Consider the following 17,918-nt stretch of genomic DNA (forward strand, 5'->3'; position numbering starts at 1 on the left):
TTTTATAAACAACTATTTTCTTCCTATTATACATCTTTGAAATACCACATTTGCACCATATACTTAAATCGAAACTGTAGCATGGCACAAAAATCTTAAAAAGAAAAAAATGAATAAGACAAGTCTTTATAAGTTTAATTTTTACCGTGCAACCTTCGGATGAGTCAAACGAGCATATTTGCACTGCATACAAAGCAGAAAAGAAATTTAAGCGATACAAGCAAAATGAAAATAGGAAGAGGAGAACTAACAGAACTAAATTCCGTAAGAGGAATATGCCACAAGCTCGCAATTATGTGCATCAAAGAAGTGGAATAAAAAGGCTTCATTATGTTCTACATGTTATATTTGAAATTCAATCAGAAGCAAACATGCTTCGTGATGTTTTACATGTTATTTGAAATATCAGAAGCAAACAAGCTTCGTGATGTTTTACATGTTATATTTCAAATAGAAGCAAACAAGATATCCTAGAAAAACACACAAGATGCAATAACAACATTCGAATACTATCTTTTTACATACATGTGTCAGAGGCTTCCATGGCACGTTTGTTCTACAAGTTATATTTCAAATAGAAGCAAACAAGATATCCTAGAAAAACATACAAGATACAATAATAACATTCGAATACTATCTTTTTACATATATGTGTCAGAGGCTTCCATGGCACGTTTGTCTTACAATTCCCAGCTAAGAGGGAAGCTTTACATGTAAGCACTCATAAGAACAAATTTTGGCAGAAGCACTGGATGAGAAATTCCCTCATACACGAAGCCGCTTCCCTGGTTGAATTTCATCATCATAATGACCACCTTCATCATAGGCATCTGTCTTCTCCTTTTTCTTTCTATCCAAAATTTTGTTGATTTTATGTAACTCGTTATTTAGCTTCTGGTCTTTATTTTGCTTCCTCGTTTTACGACCATCTTGCATCTTCACCCCAAACTGAAAGGCAGCTTTAGGCATTGCTTCCTTTTGTTCATTATATTTTGCCCATTCTTCTTCCGTCTCAAAGTCCCAACGATGGAGACGGCCCTTGGCCTGCAAAATAGGTTTTGTTGGGCATATCATTCACCGCGTCTTCTTTTGAGAGACCAATTGCAGGCAAAAACTTTATAAAATAGTTTCAAACAAAAGCATCAATTAATAAGAAAAAATTTGATCAAGACTTAATAGTTATCCCTACCAAAACATGGATAAATTTCTTACCCTGCCACCCATATCCATTTTTGTTAGGTCGTCCTCATCATCACTGTCTACAATCTCCCGATTATACTCCTGATAACCTGGATAACACTCAGAGTAACTTTCGGAAATGAAGTTTGGATCCTTTTCCCGAGCATCCTTCTCCCTCAGCTGCTGAAGCCTGTGATTGTCACGTTTGAATACAGACCCAAGACCACGGTCCTTCTCCTCCTGAGTCATAAATCGAGGATCCTTATGTAAAGTTATTCCTGCCTCCACACTATAATCCGGTATCTGACTATGAATATACTGATCAGTATAATTTAATTGTTCTGGAGCCCACTGTCCAGCAACTTGCTCAGGTGGTGGTGGAGGATATTCCTGCCATTCCTGGTAAGCTTCTGGTAATGCTGGTCCTTGAATAGTATCATAACCACCCTGCAAAGAGGTTTAAATAATAAGATTAAGGATTACCAACGGTTGAAAAAGGACTCCAGAAGCACTGAGAAAGAACAATCAACTTAGCCATCTATGAGATTTAAAAAACAATTCATAGCTACATTCAATTTAGCATCCTGCAGATAGAATGACATGCCCAAAATAAGTTAAAATTTTCACATGTAGGGCAGGAAGAATCACTAAGAAAAACAGTATGGTAGTTGAGCACAACATTTCCGATATTTATTTATCATGCATTGAACATTGCTCCATCGACTCACTTGTTGCTGCCAATCCTGACCCGTCATGTCTGTAGGTGGTGCTGGACCATACACGGGATCATTGAAAAATGGTTGGCTCTCCCCGTCCCTGGGTGATTCTTCCATATCTTCTGAGAAGGGACTCTGGCTTTCATTTCTACCACGAACAACGTAATCAGTGCCAACACCTTCAAATATGTCATCTTCCTCATTATGGGCATTCACAGAAAGTTGCTGCTGCTCCTTTGCTTCTGTGTGACCTTTGCGAGGAAGAGGAGGAGGAGGAGGCAGCATTTCTTTATTCAGGTGCCTCTTAGAATGCCCATCTGCAGTATTTGGTTGCTTCTCATAATCATTTCCATCTTCACCGGCCAAGGATTGAAGTGCCTTACCTGCATAAAGTTCATACAAAGAGAAATCATAAATGCATATGAATACAAAGAAAACTCAAAAGAATAGGAGTCAATGACTCCAGTTACAAGAACCTCACTTCTGCCTTCCAGTTTTTCCTTCCTTTTCTTCTTCAAAACCTGCAGAAAAAATGGCATGGACTCAATTTCTAACCTTCTGTATGTTGATAAATTTTATTAGTTCATCACGAATTTGAGATCGAAAGAAGAAAACAACACAGTAGAGCCATACCTTTCCAGAGGAGCCCAAGCGAAGATAAGACATGATCTTAGCAATACGCTCAAGCACGGATGCATCCACTCCAACTGTGACAGATTCCTGCATCAGAAGTCGAATTTAAACTGTTTGCTAAAATAATTGTACAGCAGAAAAGTGAAATCCAAAATTAAATGTAAACAATAGAACTAATCAACCTGTGGAGGTGGGCAATCAGCTTTACTTCTATGCACTGTTGTCGGAATGTCTTGATAAAACTCCTCCTGTAGGTAGCACCATACGTTAATGCAGTTATAGTTAATTTGATTCTTTGAAAAATGAAAATTCAATCAGTCACAAGCAATGCCAATATCACGCCTCATACATATGTGACAAAAATACAATAAATAAAATATTTCCCGATGAGGTTACACTATACTTTAACTTGCATAAGTATCAGATAATGGCAGAACTCAATAAGTTTAAATATAGGAGCACTAGGTACAGCAGGAATACCTAGTACAGTGTAGGAAAATAAAACTAATCACATAATGTTTGTGCAAAGAATTCATAGAGTACAGGATCGGAAGATAAATAAATAACAAAATGGTACTGCAACATAAACATGATAAATAGAGAGAAGGTGGATACTGGATATTTGAAATCACTCTTTAATGGGTAGCTTTATATTATTAAGTATTTAAGCGATGAGAAATCTTCAAGCATGGTTCAAAGAATTAAATGCCAATCCCATACCCTCATACATGCGAGAATTCAATGAAAATGTTGCAATCCTACCAATCCTAAAATCCTGAACACTGATAAGTCTGCTGAATTTTTAGTGCAATATGCAATTCTAGTTTCTCCATATAAGTACAATAAGGTTGTGAATTTTACTTTAAGAATTTAACTGTAACATCATCATTGATTGCCAGTCTTGTTAGAGTTTAGGAGTTTGGTTTTTTGTTTAGGGTTTAGGAGTTAGGTTTTTACAGTGTGACCGGTTTAGGACAAAACTGGCTGGTTTGGATCAGTTTGTACAGGATTGGTAACAAATCGGTACAAATCAATCCACTGATGCAGGTTGGTGGCCAGTTTGACTCCTGCCCTATCCAACTTGTTGGTTTGACCAGTTCCAATTTGAACCGGGCTGGTTTTTAAAACTGTGTCACAAACTTGGGTTGATTTTAGTCCTCCATCAACAAGAGAATCAGGAGATAAGAGCAGCGCTTCCTGGGGTCAAATATGTCACTTTATTGAGATCACATCAGCACTATGAGAAATCAATATCAGAGCTTCTTTCATGCTAAGAAATCTAAATTTAGCCCAATCTAGAAGGGAAGGATGCACTAGCTTGAAGGAAAAAAAAGGAAGGCTAAGGTAACTGAGGTCTCCAAATCAGGTTCAAAACTGGAGTTCAATGCTAAGTTTTGAGTCATTTTTATTATACCATGTTTAGCCTTGACTGCTGCACTTCAAGTAGGGCAGATATGACACTTGCATAAAGACAAAAATATAGTGCTTTCCAGTGTTCCACAGCGATGTGTCCCCCAGGGTGGGGTGCATGCACCTCACGCCTCCCATGCACCTGGGACGGGGGAACGCCTGGGGAAACATTTCCCCACGTCCCCCTTTTATGGAGATGCAGGGGAAATGTTTGCCCAGTGTGGGTGACACGTTTCAGATCACTGTTTGGACAGCAAATTAAATCTGTGGAGAGGTCAACTTCGGACCTGTAATTCAGCCCTGTAACTGTGAGCTCGGATATGTTCAGAATTTTGAATTATCCTCAGATTAGAAGCAGATCCTCCCTCGGTGAAGTAAGGCCTTGAATTTATAAACCAGATTTCCTCTTGTAGAAGTACAGATCTCAGATTAGTAGCAGATTTGAAGACACCACTGAGAAGCAGTTCTTGAACATTTAAAGAGGTGTTGAAGACATTGTGTTTTGAGAATAGCTGAACTTGGTGAAATTGTCGAGTAGTCTATTTAAATGAACCTTGAAGGACTTAAAGACATTTGTTAATCAGAAGAGATCCTGTGGTATTCCTTGGGGGAGTTCTTGGGGCAGTTTATTGTAGAAACCTTGTTGAAGCATTCATGTTGAACCAGTATTGAAGAATCCTTGAAGTGTCGAAGACTTGTTTGAAGATAAATCTTGAAGGAGATTTGGAGTTGTCTTGAGATATCCTTCAGCATACTTTGGAGCTGACATTGAAGATCCCTTCAAGGGAATTGGAAGCATAATAGAAGCTGATCTAGGAATCTTGTAGATGTTGAAGAGAAGTTGGGGCTGATCTTGGGCATACCTTAGAGTCATCTAGAAGCCTATCTCGAACTGTTGATTTGGGGTAGCATCGGATGTGCTCTAGCCACGAAAATTGGTGGAGAGGCTACAACACATGAGATCTCCAATACCCAGAAATGGTTTGGGCAGATTCTAAACAGTTTGGGAGATATTAAAATAATTAATATTTTTAATGGAGTCCCTAAGTCTAAACTTAGGGAAAATAAAATATTAATGTGAATTAATATAAAATTGAGTTAGAATGGTCAAAAAGTCATGGATCAACCCAGATATAATCTTAGTTGTTGATTAGGGACTTAATCTTGGCCGTTGAATTGTCAACGAGAAAAGTATAAGAGGTGGCTTGAGGGTCACTTGGAGAACACACTAAGTTGATCAAAAATTCGATTTTCTGGGGCAAGGCTTGCTGAGGAAATCGAAGGAGTGATCAGAGTTGCAATTGAGGGGTAGTGAATACAGAAGCAGAGAGGTAGAGAGGGTATCGGGAGCATTAGTGCAGACGCCAGGAGAGAGGAACGCAGAGCCAGCTAGAGGCCACACAGAGCCAGTCAGGGCCCACACAGAGGTAGCCAGGAGTTGCGCAATGCCAGAGAGAGACAGCGTGGGTAACACCGAGGCTCTAGAGGCTGACGCATGGCGAGTTGGGGTGACGCTGGGCCAGAGAGGCTGATGCAGTCCCTAGAGGCAGACACTAGAGATTTACGTGGGGCAGATTGAAGCCAAGATCTGTGGCATTGTTCATCCAGGTTTTAGTCGGAATATCTGTCTCCTACTGAGAGGTACTACTGCCGAGATCATTCTCTGTTGGGTGAGCCGGTTTGGCACCCAAATTGTATTCTGAAACTGCTTAATAACAAAACCTTCAGATAGTTGCATTGGTTTTCCTGCATTGGGTTTTTCCAGGGACATTGGTCCAAAAACAATGGTGTCATTTGTGTGCTTGTTTTTCCTTCAGTTGATGATCCATAATCTAAGTTGCACCAAACGGGGAAACGGGTACGAGTTTCCAAAATGGGCACGGGTACGAAACATGACCCCCCCCCCAAATTTTGGAAACGGGGAAACGCATATATATATATATATATATATATATATTAGGACATTTAAGAAATATGTGCAATCATAAAGCATATATGATACATTCTAATTTATTACATTATAATTAAATTGTCAATTGTCAATGCATAAACTATAAGTCTCTAAATTTACATAACATTTACTCATGAATGATCACGTAATGAAAATAGCAATATCCAAAATCAGCCACGAGAAATTTCGAATTTCTTGTCCCGTGATCTTGATTAAATACAAGTTCCATACCCTAGTATCCTACATGCTCTTGATTATTGGGAGTCTGCCTTGCACAGAGGGCTTGGTTCTCTTGATTAAATACAAGTTCCATACCCTAGTACATGACAAAAGCCAATGGAAACATTGCAATCTCCCCAATCCTGAAATCCTGAAAAACAGATAAGTCTGTTGGATTTTGAGTGAGATCTAAAATTCTACTTTCTCCATATGAAATCCAATGAGGGCAAAACCACTCTCAAACATCCTAAATCATTTCATGGTAATGTTAAAAATTTAAGTAAAATGATGAAAATGAAAAATAAATGAGAATGTCACTTTTACTTTAAGAATTTAACATTACCATGAACTACATATCAACACTAGGGCCATAGGCTTGAACATTAGGCTAACCCACTCAAAAAAATCCTCTTTTTTGTAACTCGAGAGGCATCCAAAAGATATTTTAGTTGCCCAATAAAAAAAGAGAAGCGAAAAAATAAAAATAAAAATACAAGAAAAAGTCAAATTACAAGAGGAAACTCCATCAAACGGCCTGGAAACGCGTTTCCAGCCTTACTGGCCACATTTCCTCCTCAAGAAACGGGCCAGTATGTCCGGAAACGTGTTTCCAGGCCGTACGGTACGAGTTTCCTCGTTTCCGTTTCATTTCCGGCTGGAAACGGACCCTTCTCCAACGTTTCCTACAACTTAGTTTGTAATGTGTTGAGCATGTACTTGTAGTTATTTTCAGTATTTACATGGTAAATAACTTGTTAATTAAACAGAACAAGTAGGCAGAAATAAATCAGAAAGTACATGACGGATTTCCAACAGTTAAACTTAGAAATTATAACATGGTATTAGAGCGTGGTTGCAGATCATAGGAGAACTGAGGCCATCAGTCGAGCAGAGTAGCAGCAGCAGAAACAGTTGTCCCGAGTGACAGAAATTGTTCCTAGCAGCAAGGAAGGGGTGACGCAGTGCCTGCGTCATCAAGTTTGAGCCGAGATGAGGATCAACGTAGTGGCAGAAGGGAGCAAAGCTGACCTACACAGTGCCCGATCATCTTTCTCAGTCAGGAAGGATTGACGCCCATGGCCACAAGGTGCGGATTTTGCTGGTGTCAAGATTGCACAGAGCCTAGAAGCTCTAACCTTCAGTTTGCTGAGAAAAAGGAGGTTGGGGTAAGTTGCAGAGTTAAGCTGGTGGGGTATTGTGGTCAAAACAATACCTAACAGGGCAAGACCAAGGAGGAGGGAGTTGTTGCAGAGGATTTCTAGCCAAGAAATCTGGATCAGTGGTGTAGCTGCACTAACGATCGAAGTGGGGGCATCTCGACATTGTCAGAGGGGTTTCCAGGAGGGAATCGAGGTTCAGAGGGAGTCACACCAAGAACTTCCAAGAGGGAAGTAGAGGAGCAGCGAAATCATAGTGAATGGGGTAAGAGACCAGGACAAACTGGACGGAGCCTCAAACTTCGTAGTCTGGAACGCCATAATCTTGTCCGTTCTAGACAGAAATCGTCTCAAGCACTTTGCCATGAAGACGATAGCGATCCCAGTTGACCCAGCTGAGAACGATAAGTACGAGGAGGCAATGGCGAGGGCCAAGAGGGTCAAGGACCATGTAGTACCACATATTGCCAAAAATGACATGACAAATGCGATGTGGGAAGCCCTGACAAAATTGTATCAGCGTACTTCCGTGCAGAGGAAGATGCTCCTAGCAAATCAGTACGGTCATACCAGATGCAAAAGGGAGAACAGATTGACACCTTCCTCGGTCGATTGAAGGAGATCCAAGATCATCTGATTTCCATAGGGACCATGTCGGATCAAGAATTGATGGTGAGGACAGCCCTGAACACAGTCTCAGAAGACTGGAAGGTGTTTGTCCAGAGCATACTAGGCAGGTCGACCCTTCAGATTGGGAGGAACTGTGGGCGACTCTTCGTCAAAAAGAGATCAGAACGCTGACCAAGGCGGGAAGCAATGGCAAAGGGGTCAGAATCAAGGAGGAAGAGGAGGATGTTGCCCTAGCGTCCGAGGGAACGCAGGAGAAACGAAAGGACCTCTCCAAGGTCAAATGCTTCCATTGTGGGGAACTGGGTCACTATGCGAGCCAGTGTTCGAGGAAGAAGAGCAAGGGAGAGGCTTCCAAGACCAAGGTTGTGCCAGCAAGGGCGGAGAAGGAAGTGGAGACAGATGACGACTGTGCCATGAGTGCTCACACGCCACTTGAGAGGAAGTGGGGAGACATCGAGCTGTAGTTAGACGGACTACAGGCGATGAGGGGCAGGATCCTTGAGATACCCAACGTCTTGGATTATACCTTGCTACGGGAGCCCCAAAGAGGAGTAGCAATATTGGCGGATGTCAATAGAGACAGAAGCAGATGGAGCAACAGAGGGAGCTACAGTGCAGGATTCCCATGACAACGTGAGGCAGCAGTGCGAGATGCATGGAGTCGTTGTAGCAGCGCAGAGGTCAGAGAAGGGGCACTTGTCAACGACAGAGGGAGTTTTAGCATTATGGGTGTCTCCGGCCTGACAGAGATGTTAGAGTTGGGAGATCAGTTACTTACTTCTCAGTAACTGAGTTGCAGTGCAACAGTTAGCAGTGGCAGTGCTATCGGCAGCACGATGCAGCATGAAGAGAGGGGCTGTCGTACGGATGCAGCAGTGGCAATGGCAAAGCCATGGGCAGCAGTACATGATGCAATAGTGCACAGGATGTGGGGCAACAAGCCTAGTATCAACACAATGACCGATGTCAGATGATCAGGGTGATACTCAGTGAGGAGTATTACTAGAGCACGGTCCTCGCTAAGAGAAACTGTTGATTTGGGGTAGCATTAGATGTGCTCTAGCCACGAAAATTGGTGGAGAGGCTAAAGCACATGAGATCTCCAATACCCAGAAATGGTTTGGGCAGATTCTAAACAGTTTGGGAGATAGTAAAATAATTAATATTTTTAATGGAGTCCCTAAGTCTAAACTTAGGGAAAATAAAATATTAATGTGAATTAATATAAAACTGAGTTAGAATGGTCCAAAAGTCATGGATCAACCCAGATATAATCTTAGTTGTTGATTAGGGACTTAATCTCGGCCGTTGAATTGTCAACGAGAAAAGTATAAGAGGTGGCTTGAGGATCACTTGGAGAACACATCGAGTTGATCAAGAATTCGATTTTCTGGGGCAGGGCTTGCTGAGGAAATTGAAGGACTGATCAGAGTTGCAATTGAGGGGTAGTGAATATAGAAGCAGAGAGGCAGAGAGGGTACCGGGAGCATTAGTGCAGAAGCCGGGAGGGAGGAACGCTAGAGGCCACACAGAGCCAGTGAGGGCCCACGCAGAGGCAGCCAAGAGCTGCGCAGTGCCAAAGAGAGCCAATGTGGGTGACATCGAGGCTCTAGAGGCTGACGCATGGCGAGTTGGGGTGACGCTAGGCCAGAGAGGCTGACGCAGTCCACAGAGGCAGACGTTAGAGATTTACGTGGGGCAGATTGGAGCTAAGATTTGTGGCATTGTTCATCCGGGTTTTAGCCGAAATATCTGTCTCTGACTGAGAGGTACTACTGTCGAGATCATTCTCTGTTGGGTGAGCCGGTTTGGCACTTAGATTGTATTCTGAAACTGCTTAATAATAAAACCCTCAGATAGCTGCATCGGTTTTCTAGCATTGGGTTTTTCCGGGGACATTGGTCCAAAAAAATGGTCTCATTTGTGTGCTTGTTTTTCCTTCAGCTGATGATTTGTAATGTGTTGAGCATGTACTTGTAGTTATTTTTAGTATTTACATGGTAAATAACTTGTTAATTAAACAGAACAAGTAGGCAGAAATAAATCAGAAAGTACATGACGGATTTCTTACAATTAGACTTAGAAATTCCAACATGGTATCAGAGCGAGGTTGCAGATCACAAGAGAACTGAGGGCATCAGCCAAGCAAAGTAGCAGCAGCAGAAACAGTTGTCCCGAGTGACAGACGTTGTTCCTAGCAGCAAGGAAGGGGTGACGCAGTGCCTGCGTCATCAAGTTTGAGCCGAGAGGAGGATTAGCGTAGTGGCAGAAGCTAGCAGACCTGACCTACGCAGTGCCCGGTCATCTTTCTCAGTCAGGAAGGATTGACGACCGTAGCCAGGAGGTGCGGATTTTGCTGGTGCCAGGATTGCGCAGAGCCTAGAAGCTCTAACCTTCAGTTTGCTGAGAAATACGAGGTTGTGGGTAAGTTGCGGAGTGAAGCTGGGGGGGTACTGTGGTCAGAACATTACCTAACAGGGCAAGACCAAGGAGGAGGGAGTTGTTGCAGAGGATTTCTAGCCAAGAAATCCGGATCAGTGGTGCAGCTGCAGTAACAATCGAAGTGGGGGCATCTCGACATTGTCAGAGGGGTTTCTAGGAGGGAATTGAGGCTCAAAGGGAGTCACACCAAGAACTTCCAAGAGGGAAGTAGAGGAGCAGCGAAATGGCAGTGAATGGGGTAAGAGACCAGGACAGACTGGACGGAGCCTCAAACTTCGTAGTCTGGAAGGCCATAATCTTGTCCGTTCTAGACAGAAATCGTCTCAAGCACTTCGCCATGAAGACGATAGAGATCCCAGTTGACCCAGCTGAGAACAATAAGTACAAGGAGGCAATGGCGAGGGCCAAGAGCATCATCCTTCACAGGGTCAAGGACCATGTAGTACCACATATTGTCAAAAAGGACATGACAAATGCGATGTGGGAAGCCCTGACAAAATTGTATCAGCATACTTCCGTGCAAAGGAAGATGCTCCTAGAAAATCAACTACGATCATACCAGATGCAGAAGGGAGAACAGATCGACACCTTCCTCGGTTGATTGAAGGAGATCTAAGATCAACTGATTTCCATAGGGGCCACGCCAGATCAAGAATTGATGGTGAGGGCAGCCCTAAACGCAGTCTCAGAAGACTGGGAGGTGTTTGTCCAGAGCATACTGGGCAGGTCGACCCTTCCAGATTGGGAGGAACTGTGGACGACTCTTTGTCAAGAAGAGATCAGAAGGCTGACCAAAGCGGGAAGCAATGACAAGGGGGTCAGAATCAAGGAGGAAGAGGAGCATGCTGCCCTAGCATCCGAGGGAAAGTAGGAGAAACGAAAGGACCTCTCCAAGGTCAAATGCTTCCACTGTGGGGAACTGGGTCACTATGCGAGCCAGTGTTCGAGGAAAAAGAGCAAGGGAGAGGCTTCCGAGACCAAGGTTGTGCCAGCAATGGGCGGAGAAGGAAGTGGAGACAGATGATGACTGTGCCATGAGTGCTCACACGCCACTTGAGAGGAAGTGGGTAGACATCGAGCTGTAGTTAGATGGACTACAGGGGATGAGGGGCAGGATCCTCGAGGTACCCAGCCTCTTGGATTATACCTTGCTACGACAACCCTGAAGAGGAGTAGCAGTATTGGAAGATGTCAATAGAGACAAAAGCGATGGAGCGACAGAGGGAGCTACAGTGCAGGATTCCCATGACAACGTAAGGCAGCAGTGTGAGATGCATGGAGTTGTTGTAGCAGCACAGAGGTCAAAGAAGGGGCACTTGTCAACGATAGAGGGAGTTTTAGCATTATGGGTGTCTCCAGCCTGACAGAGATGTTAGAGTTGGGAGATCAGTTACTTACTTCTCAGTAACTGAGTTGCAGTGCAACAGCAATGGCAGTGCTATGGGCAGCACGATGCAGCATGAAGAGAGGAGTTGTCGTACGGATACAGCAATGGCAGTGGCAGGGCCATGGGCAGCAGTACATGATGCAACAGTGCACAGGATGTTGGGCAGCAAGCCTAGTATCAGCACAAGGACCGATGTCGGATGATCAGGGTGATGCTCAATGAGGAGTATTACTAGAGCACGGTCCTTGCTAAGAGGAAGTGTTGATTTGGGGTAGCATCAGATGTGCTCTGGCCACGAAAATTGGGGGACAAGCTAAAGCACATGAGATCTCCAATACCCAGAAATGGTTTCGACAGATTCTAAACGGTTTGGGAGATATTAAAATAATTAATATTTTTAATGGAGTCCCTAAGTCTAAACTTAGGGAAAATAAAATATTAATGTGAATTATATAAAACTAAGTTAGAATGGTCCAAAAGTCATGGATCAAGCCAGATCAATCTTAGTTGATGATTAGGGACTTAATCCCGGCCGTTGAATTGTCAACGAGAAAAGTATAAGAAGAGGCTTGTGGGTCACTTGGAGAACACATCGAGTTGATCAAGAATTCGATTTTCTGGGGCAAGGCTTGCTGAGGAAATCGAAGGAGTGATTAGAGTTGCAATTTTGGGGCAGTGAATACAGAGGCAGAGAGGGTACTGGGAGAATCAGGGCAAAAGTGAGAGAGAGGGACGCAGAGCCAGCTAGAGGCCACGCAGAACCAGTCAGGGCCCATGCAGAGGCAGCGAGGAGCTGTGCAGTACCAAAGAGAGCCAGTGTGGGTGACGCAGAGGCTCTAGAGGCTGACGCAGTGCCTCCAGAGGTTGGCGCAGGGCGAGTTGGGGTGACACTGGGCCAGAGAGGCTGACGCAATCCCTAGAGGCAGACGCTGGAGATTTACGTGGGGTAGATTGGAGTTGAGAGCTATGGGATTGTTCATCTAGGTTTTAGCCAGAATATCTATCTCCGATTGAGAGGTACTACTGCAGAGATCATTCTCTATTGGGTGAGTCGGTTTGGCACCCAGATTGTATTCTGAAACTGCTTAATAATAAAACCCTCAGATCGCTGCACCGATTTTCCCGCATTGGGTTTTTTGGGGGACATTGGTCCAAAAACAACAGTGTCACTTGTGTGCTTGTTTTTCCTTCAGTTGATGATCTGTAATTTGTTCAGCATATACTTATATTTATTTTCAGTATTTACATGGTAAATAACTTGTTAATTAAACATAACAAGTAGGCAGAAATAAATCAAAAAGTACATGAAGGATTTCTAATAGTTAGACTTAGAAATTCCAACACGAACCTCTGACTTCAGATCATAAATATAATGAACAAAACTTGAACCTATGACTTCAAATCACAAGAATAGTGAGCAGATCTCGAATCATTGATTTCAAATCATAAATGTAACAAGCAAATCTACAGATCTCAGATCACTTAACATAGGAGAGCAGATGAGTAAGGTATGTGTGTTCGACTTGCATCCCAGGGAGAGTGAATTATCCTCTCAATATAGCCATCATGTGATATGAATGAGTGAGTTTCTAGGCAAGCCAACTAGACATCATGTGATCTGAATGAGAGAGTTTCAAGGCAAGCCAACTAGCCATCATGTGAGTTTCTAGGCAAGTCAACTTGATCATCTAGAAGAGCCAGCCTAGCACTTGTGGAGCCACTTGAAATTATAAATAAAAATAACAATTTTGTTTTTCTCAAATACAATGAAAATAAATAATTTTATGAAGACCGACCATAGCTACAATTTCAACATAAAAAACCTATCAAACTCCACAATGTTGGTTTATTGCTTCAGTCATTCGAGTAATTCTCCCAAGTAATTCAACCTTATTAATTCCTAGATCTACTCTTTGAATTTGCAAAAGAATATTTTCCTTAATGAAATTTCTAATTTTTTTAGAGGTCAAAGTGTTAGCACACTCTAAAATAGAGACTAATGCTCAAAGTAGTTAGTGCAATCTAGAATAGAGATTACCATGAGCATCATTTCATTTATATGTTACACATATACATAGGTTGTAGACTATTCACTAGGTCAATGCTCACTGCGATAGACTACCATGCACTAGTGACAGGGTTGAGTCCATGGTTTGAGACTTAAATCCTACCTGCTTGGGAGACTGGAGTACTTTGGAGTCTATCCAAATAAAATCTAGTAAATGCACTTTGAATGTTTGAAGACAAACATGCATCGCAACATCAAGTTTAGTGACTGGTCTTGTCACTTAGTTTACCATTGTGAGTTGTGACTCATGAGAGCTTTAGCTTAGAGGGGAGGAAATGTTGACAACCATTGAGCCAGTATTAGAATCAAGCTTGCAACTCTAGCATTGCAAGGCTTCAACTTAGATGACAGACTTTGTTGTAGGCTCAGGCTTTTTGCTTCAGCAATATGAGGGTTGGCCTAGGACAACAAATTCTCGAAGAAGAAACAATGAAGGTGGCACAACTTGCAAGGAATGAATGGAACCAATCCATAAAAAGTGGAGATAAGGAACACAGAGGAATGAATGGAATGCATTGTTGCAAGTTTCGGTTAGGTTTTAGAATTTTATTTTATTATTTTATTTATTTTATTTTTTTTTTTATTTTAAAACTCAAAAAAGGCAAACCCAAATGAACATAAGGAAAATATAAACAAATTTAAATGTCTTTTTTGGCAATTAAATTCAAAATTGAATTCCCAAAAAAATTAGCAAACTTTAACAAACTTGTTCAAATTCATTTGAAGTTAGGTGAATTTTGACATTATTGTTGAAATTCACCAAACCCAGTGACTTAGCCCACATAGCACATCCACTCATAAAATTATTATTAATGTAGCCATGAAGCCATAATTGGTGGGGCAACTTGCTTAAGAAGACTCTAGAATACAATCTTTAATGATTTTGAGTTGGCGATGCAATGGCATTGTTTAAAGTTTTTCACTAATTCTAGGCATCAATGTGGTTGACTGAAATGTCAAGTTCGGATGATGCCAAAGAGATAATACCTCATAACCACGTACTAGACCACAAAACCTTCACATTGTTCCACAAAGAGTATATGCCACAGTTACATGTCTAGATCAAGGTTGCGGGGGGGTTGGGGGGGGGGGTCTCAAATCCGCTCCCAAAGTGTGCTCCCTAAAAATAATTTCACTCACTAGATATTTTTGCAATTTTTTTTCAAAGAAGCCTGAATTTTTTAGTGGGACAACATAATGATCAAACCTATGTCCCTAGTATTGATATGCAATTCATCGTAATGTTAAATTCTTAAAGTAAAAGTGACATTCTCCTTTATCTCTCATTTCATCCTTTTACTTAAATTTTTAACATTAACATGAAATGACTCGGGATGTTTGAGAGTGGTTCTGACCTCATTAGATTTCATATGGAGAGTAAAATTTTAAATCTCACTAAAAATCCAACAAACTTATCAGTTTTTCAGGATTGGGGGGATTGCAATGTTTCCATTGAATTTTGTCATGTACAAGGGTATGGAAATCATATTGATCAAGAACACCAATCCTTCAATGTACTTTGATGTTAGTGACATTGGTTGTCAAACTCCTCTATCATGACCTTAATAAAAATGTACCCATCACTCAAAAAAATCTTGACTTGACATGCTATGTTTTTTTCTACTTGTGTTAATGCTTAGAGGGTGATATCAATAAACAAAGATCCCAAGATATGCAATGATTTTGATAATATGTAGGCATTGTTGTCGCATGATTTTTTTGGATGCTAGAGGCCATCTAGAGCCTATTTGTTGATGTATTTTCAGTTCAAAGATGGATTGCACTCGATGCTATTTAGGTTATAAGCATCGTTACATGCTATATAAATGAAAACTTGTAAATTGTGGACCTGTGGTTGATGAAGATTGTAACTACTAGATGATTGATGTTATATGGTTTAATCCACGTTTTTATGCTTTTTATAACTAATTCATCTTTCTACATGCTTTTGTTGACATATATGCATCAAAATAGATAAAAATATATTATATAAAATTCACTCCCGACCCAAGCGCTTTTGAAAATGTCGCTCCTCACTCCCGCTCCCAAGCAACCTTGGTCTAGATCTCGACCTCTTTGATTGCTAGAGTGAGCAAGTATCTTCCTCTGATTTTGATCCTTATGATCCTTGTCTTCTTCGCATCAAAACAAAGATATAATGTGTGTTCCAAATCTGCCTTTCGGAGGAGAGCGAATAGGCTCAATTTATAGTGTTTCGTCCACGTGAAAGGGTGTGCCTCATGCACAAGCTGACTTGTCACTTGGAGGGCCAACTTGGTCACTTGTGGTGGCAAAATACAAACTCAAAACTTTATTTTTCCCACTCTTGATGAACCTTATAATATTTTTCTTTTTAATACAAAATAAATATTTTCCTTTTCTTGCAAGCATGAAGAACATGCCTCAGATAAATTTTCTTGTACAAATATAATTCATAATTCACAATTACAAATACAAGTGAGATATTATGAATACCGACCATAGCTACAAAATTTAACACTCCCTGTTAGCTAGGGAGGTATTCATAATGACTATCTAGATGTTCTCTCTATACGTGATCTCTCTAAGAAAAGGTTCAATTCATTGATAACATCATCATCTAGGCCAAAACTCAACACCCTTCACATACATTGGCATCATCATCAATATGTACCACAAGCAATGGTACTCACTCAACTAGTCATCATTAGCTGGTGGGTGCCTCACCTCATGGTACTCTGACTAGTTCAGGGTTTCCATCACTCATGGTCAAACCCTAGGGAAACCCATGTCCCAAATCCAAAAGGCCTCTCTTTAGGCCATGATGTTGAAGAAGCATCCACTAAATTGCGTGTTTGGGCCTTTGGGACCATTTCTCTCGGACCATTCTCTCAAGAATGTTCGTCTCTCACCAACAATCTGAGCCATGCCACTATTGTCCACCCATCAACAATCCGAGCCATGCTCCCGTTGTCATCGACAGTCTAAGCCATGCCCTTGTTGATGTCATATCAAGTGATCCCTCTCACTAATAGAGGGGTTCTCCACAAGTCCAAGCTGGTCCCTGAAGTATACAAACTTCGCCCGAGATAGAGGCTTTGTAAGAATGTCAATTCTTTGCTCATTAGTGGAGATATATTGGAGCTTCACTTCTCCCTTTTCCACCATATCACAAATGAAGTGGTACTTAATATCAATATGCTTCGACCTGTCATGAAACAACTTCAAACAACTTTGATTGTCACAAAACAACGCGATTGGTTCCAACACCTGGTCGAACAATCCAGAGAGTAGCTTATGAAGCCATACTCCCTCATAACATGTGAAACAAGCTGCAATATACTCTGATTCTGCAGTATTGAGTGGAATAGAGGTCTCCTTCTTGCTCATCCAGAGTATCATAGCAGAACCAAAACTGAAACATATACTAGAAGTACTCTTCCTGTCATCCACACTCCCTACCTAGTCAGAGTTTGTATATCCCTGCAGTTGTACATCACCATTCGAAGCACATCTCAAACAATAGTCAGCAGTACCACGCAAATATCTCAATATATGCTTTGCTGCAATCCAATGCTCATGCCTCGGTTCCATCTAAAACTTGGTCAAGGTGTTCACCGCAAAGCAAATATTTGACTTGGTATTTACCAAATACATCAATGATCCAATCAACTTCTAATAAATGGACGAATCCACTAAGTAAGACTCAAAATCTCTCAACTTTCTTAGGTTCGTCACCATAGGAGTTGCCATAGACTTGCATTCCATCATGCCAAACTTCTGAAGGATCTTGATGACATATTTTCCTTGCCCAAGAAGGATTTCACTAGATTCTTGATAGACTTCCGGTCCCAAATAGTAATGAATCAAGCCAAGATCCTTCATGTCAGATTCAGAGACCAACTCCCTCTTACACTGAACAATAAGATGCTCTACACTTGTCATGAACAAATCATCAACATATACCACCAACATCACGAAGTCACTCTTCACGACCTTGATATAAAGATTTGGATCAACAACATTCTTCGAGAAACCAAGTCTTGTCATATATCCATCAATTCTAGAATACCAAGCTCTTAGACCTTGCTTGAGTACACACAAGGCCTCCTTTAATCTGCACACGTGAGATTCTCTATCCTGAACC

General features: G+C 41.5%; 1 protein-coding gene across 1 annotated transcript in view; it reads right to left on the reverse strand.

The window, feature by feature from the left end:
* Window positions 1–310: 310 nt before the first annotated feature.
* The window catches only part of SMU2 (RED family protein), a 104,928-nt gene continuing 87,320 nt past the window's right edge, over window positions 311–17,918 (reverse strand). The window contains exons 8-13 of the mRNA XM_089384181.1: window positions 2,711–2,776; window positions 2,529–2,615; window positions 2,377–2,416; window positions 1,908–2,278; window positions 1,213–1,626; window positions 311–1,044 (exon numbers count right to left, since the gene is read on the reverse strand). Of these exons, the coding sequence (XP_089240307.1) occupies window positions 766–1,044; window positions 1,213–1,626; window positions 1,908–2,278; window positions 2,377–2,416; window positions 2,529–2,615; window positions 2,711–2,776 (1,257 nt within the window). The 3' untranslated portion in view covers window positions 311–765. The remainder of the gene's footprint in view (window positions 1,045–1,212; window positions 1,627–1,907; window positions 2,279–2,376; window positions 2,417–2,528; window positions 2,616–2,710; window positions 2,777–17,918) is intronic.

The sequence above is a fragment of the Pinus tabuliformis genome, chromosome Q (genome assembly GCF_031772625.1).
Source record: "Pinus tabuliformis cultivar Carrire ecotype Pingquan chromosome Q, CPIR1, whole genome shotgun sequence".
In the NCBI taxonomy this organism is placed as follows: domain Eukaryota; kingdom Viridiplantae; phylum Streptophyta; class Pinopsida; order Pinales; family Pinaceae; genus Pinus; species Pinus tabuliformis.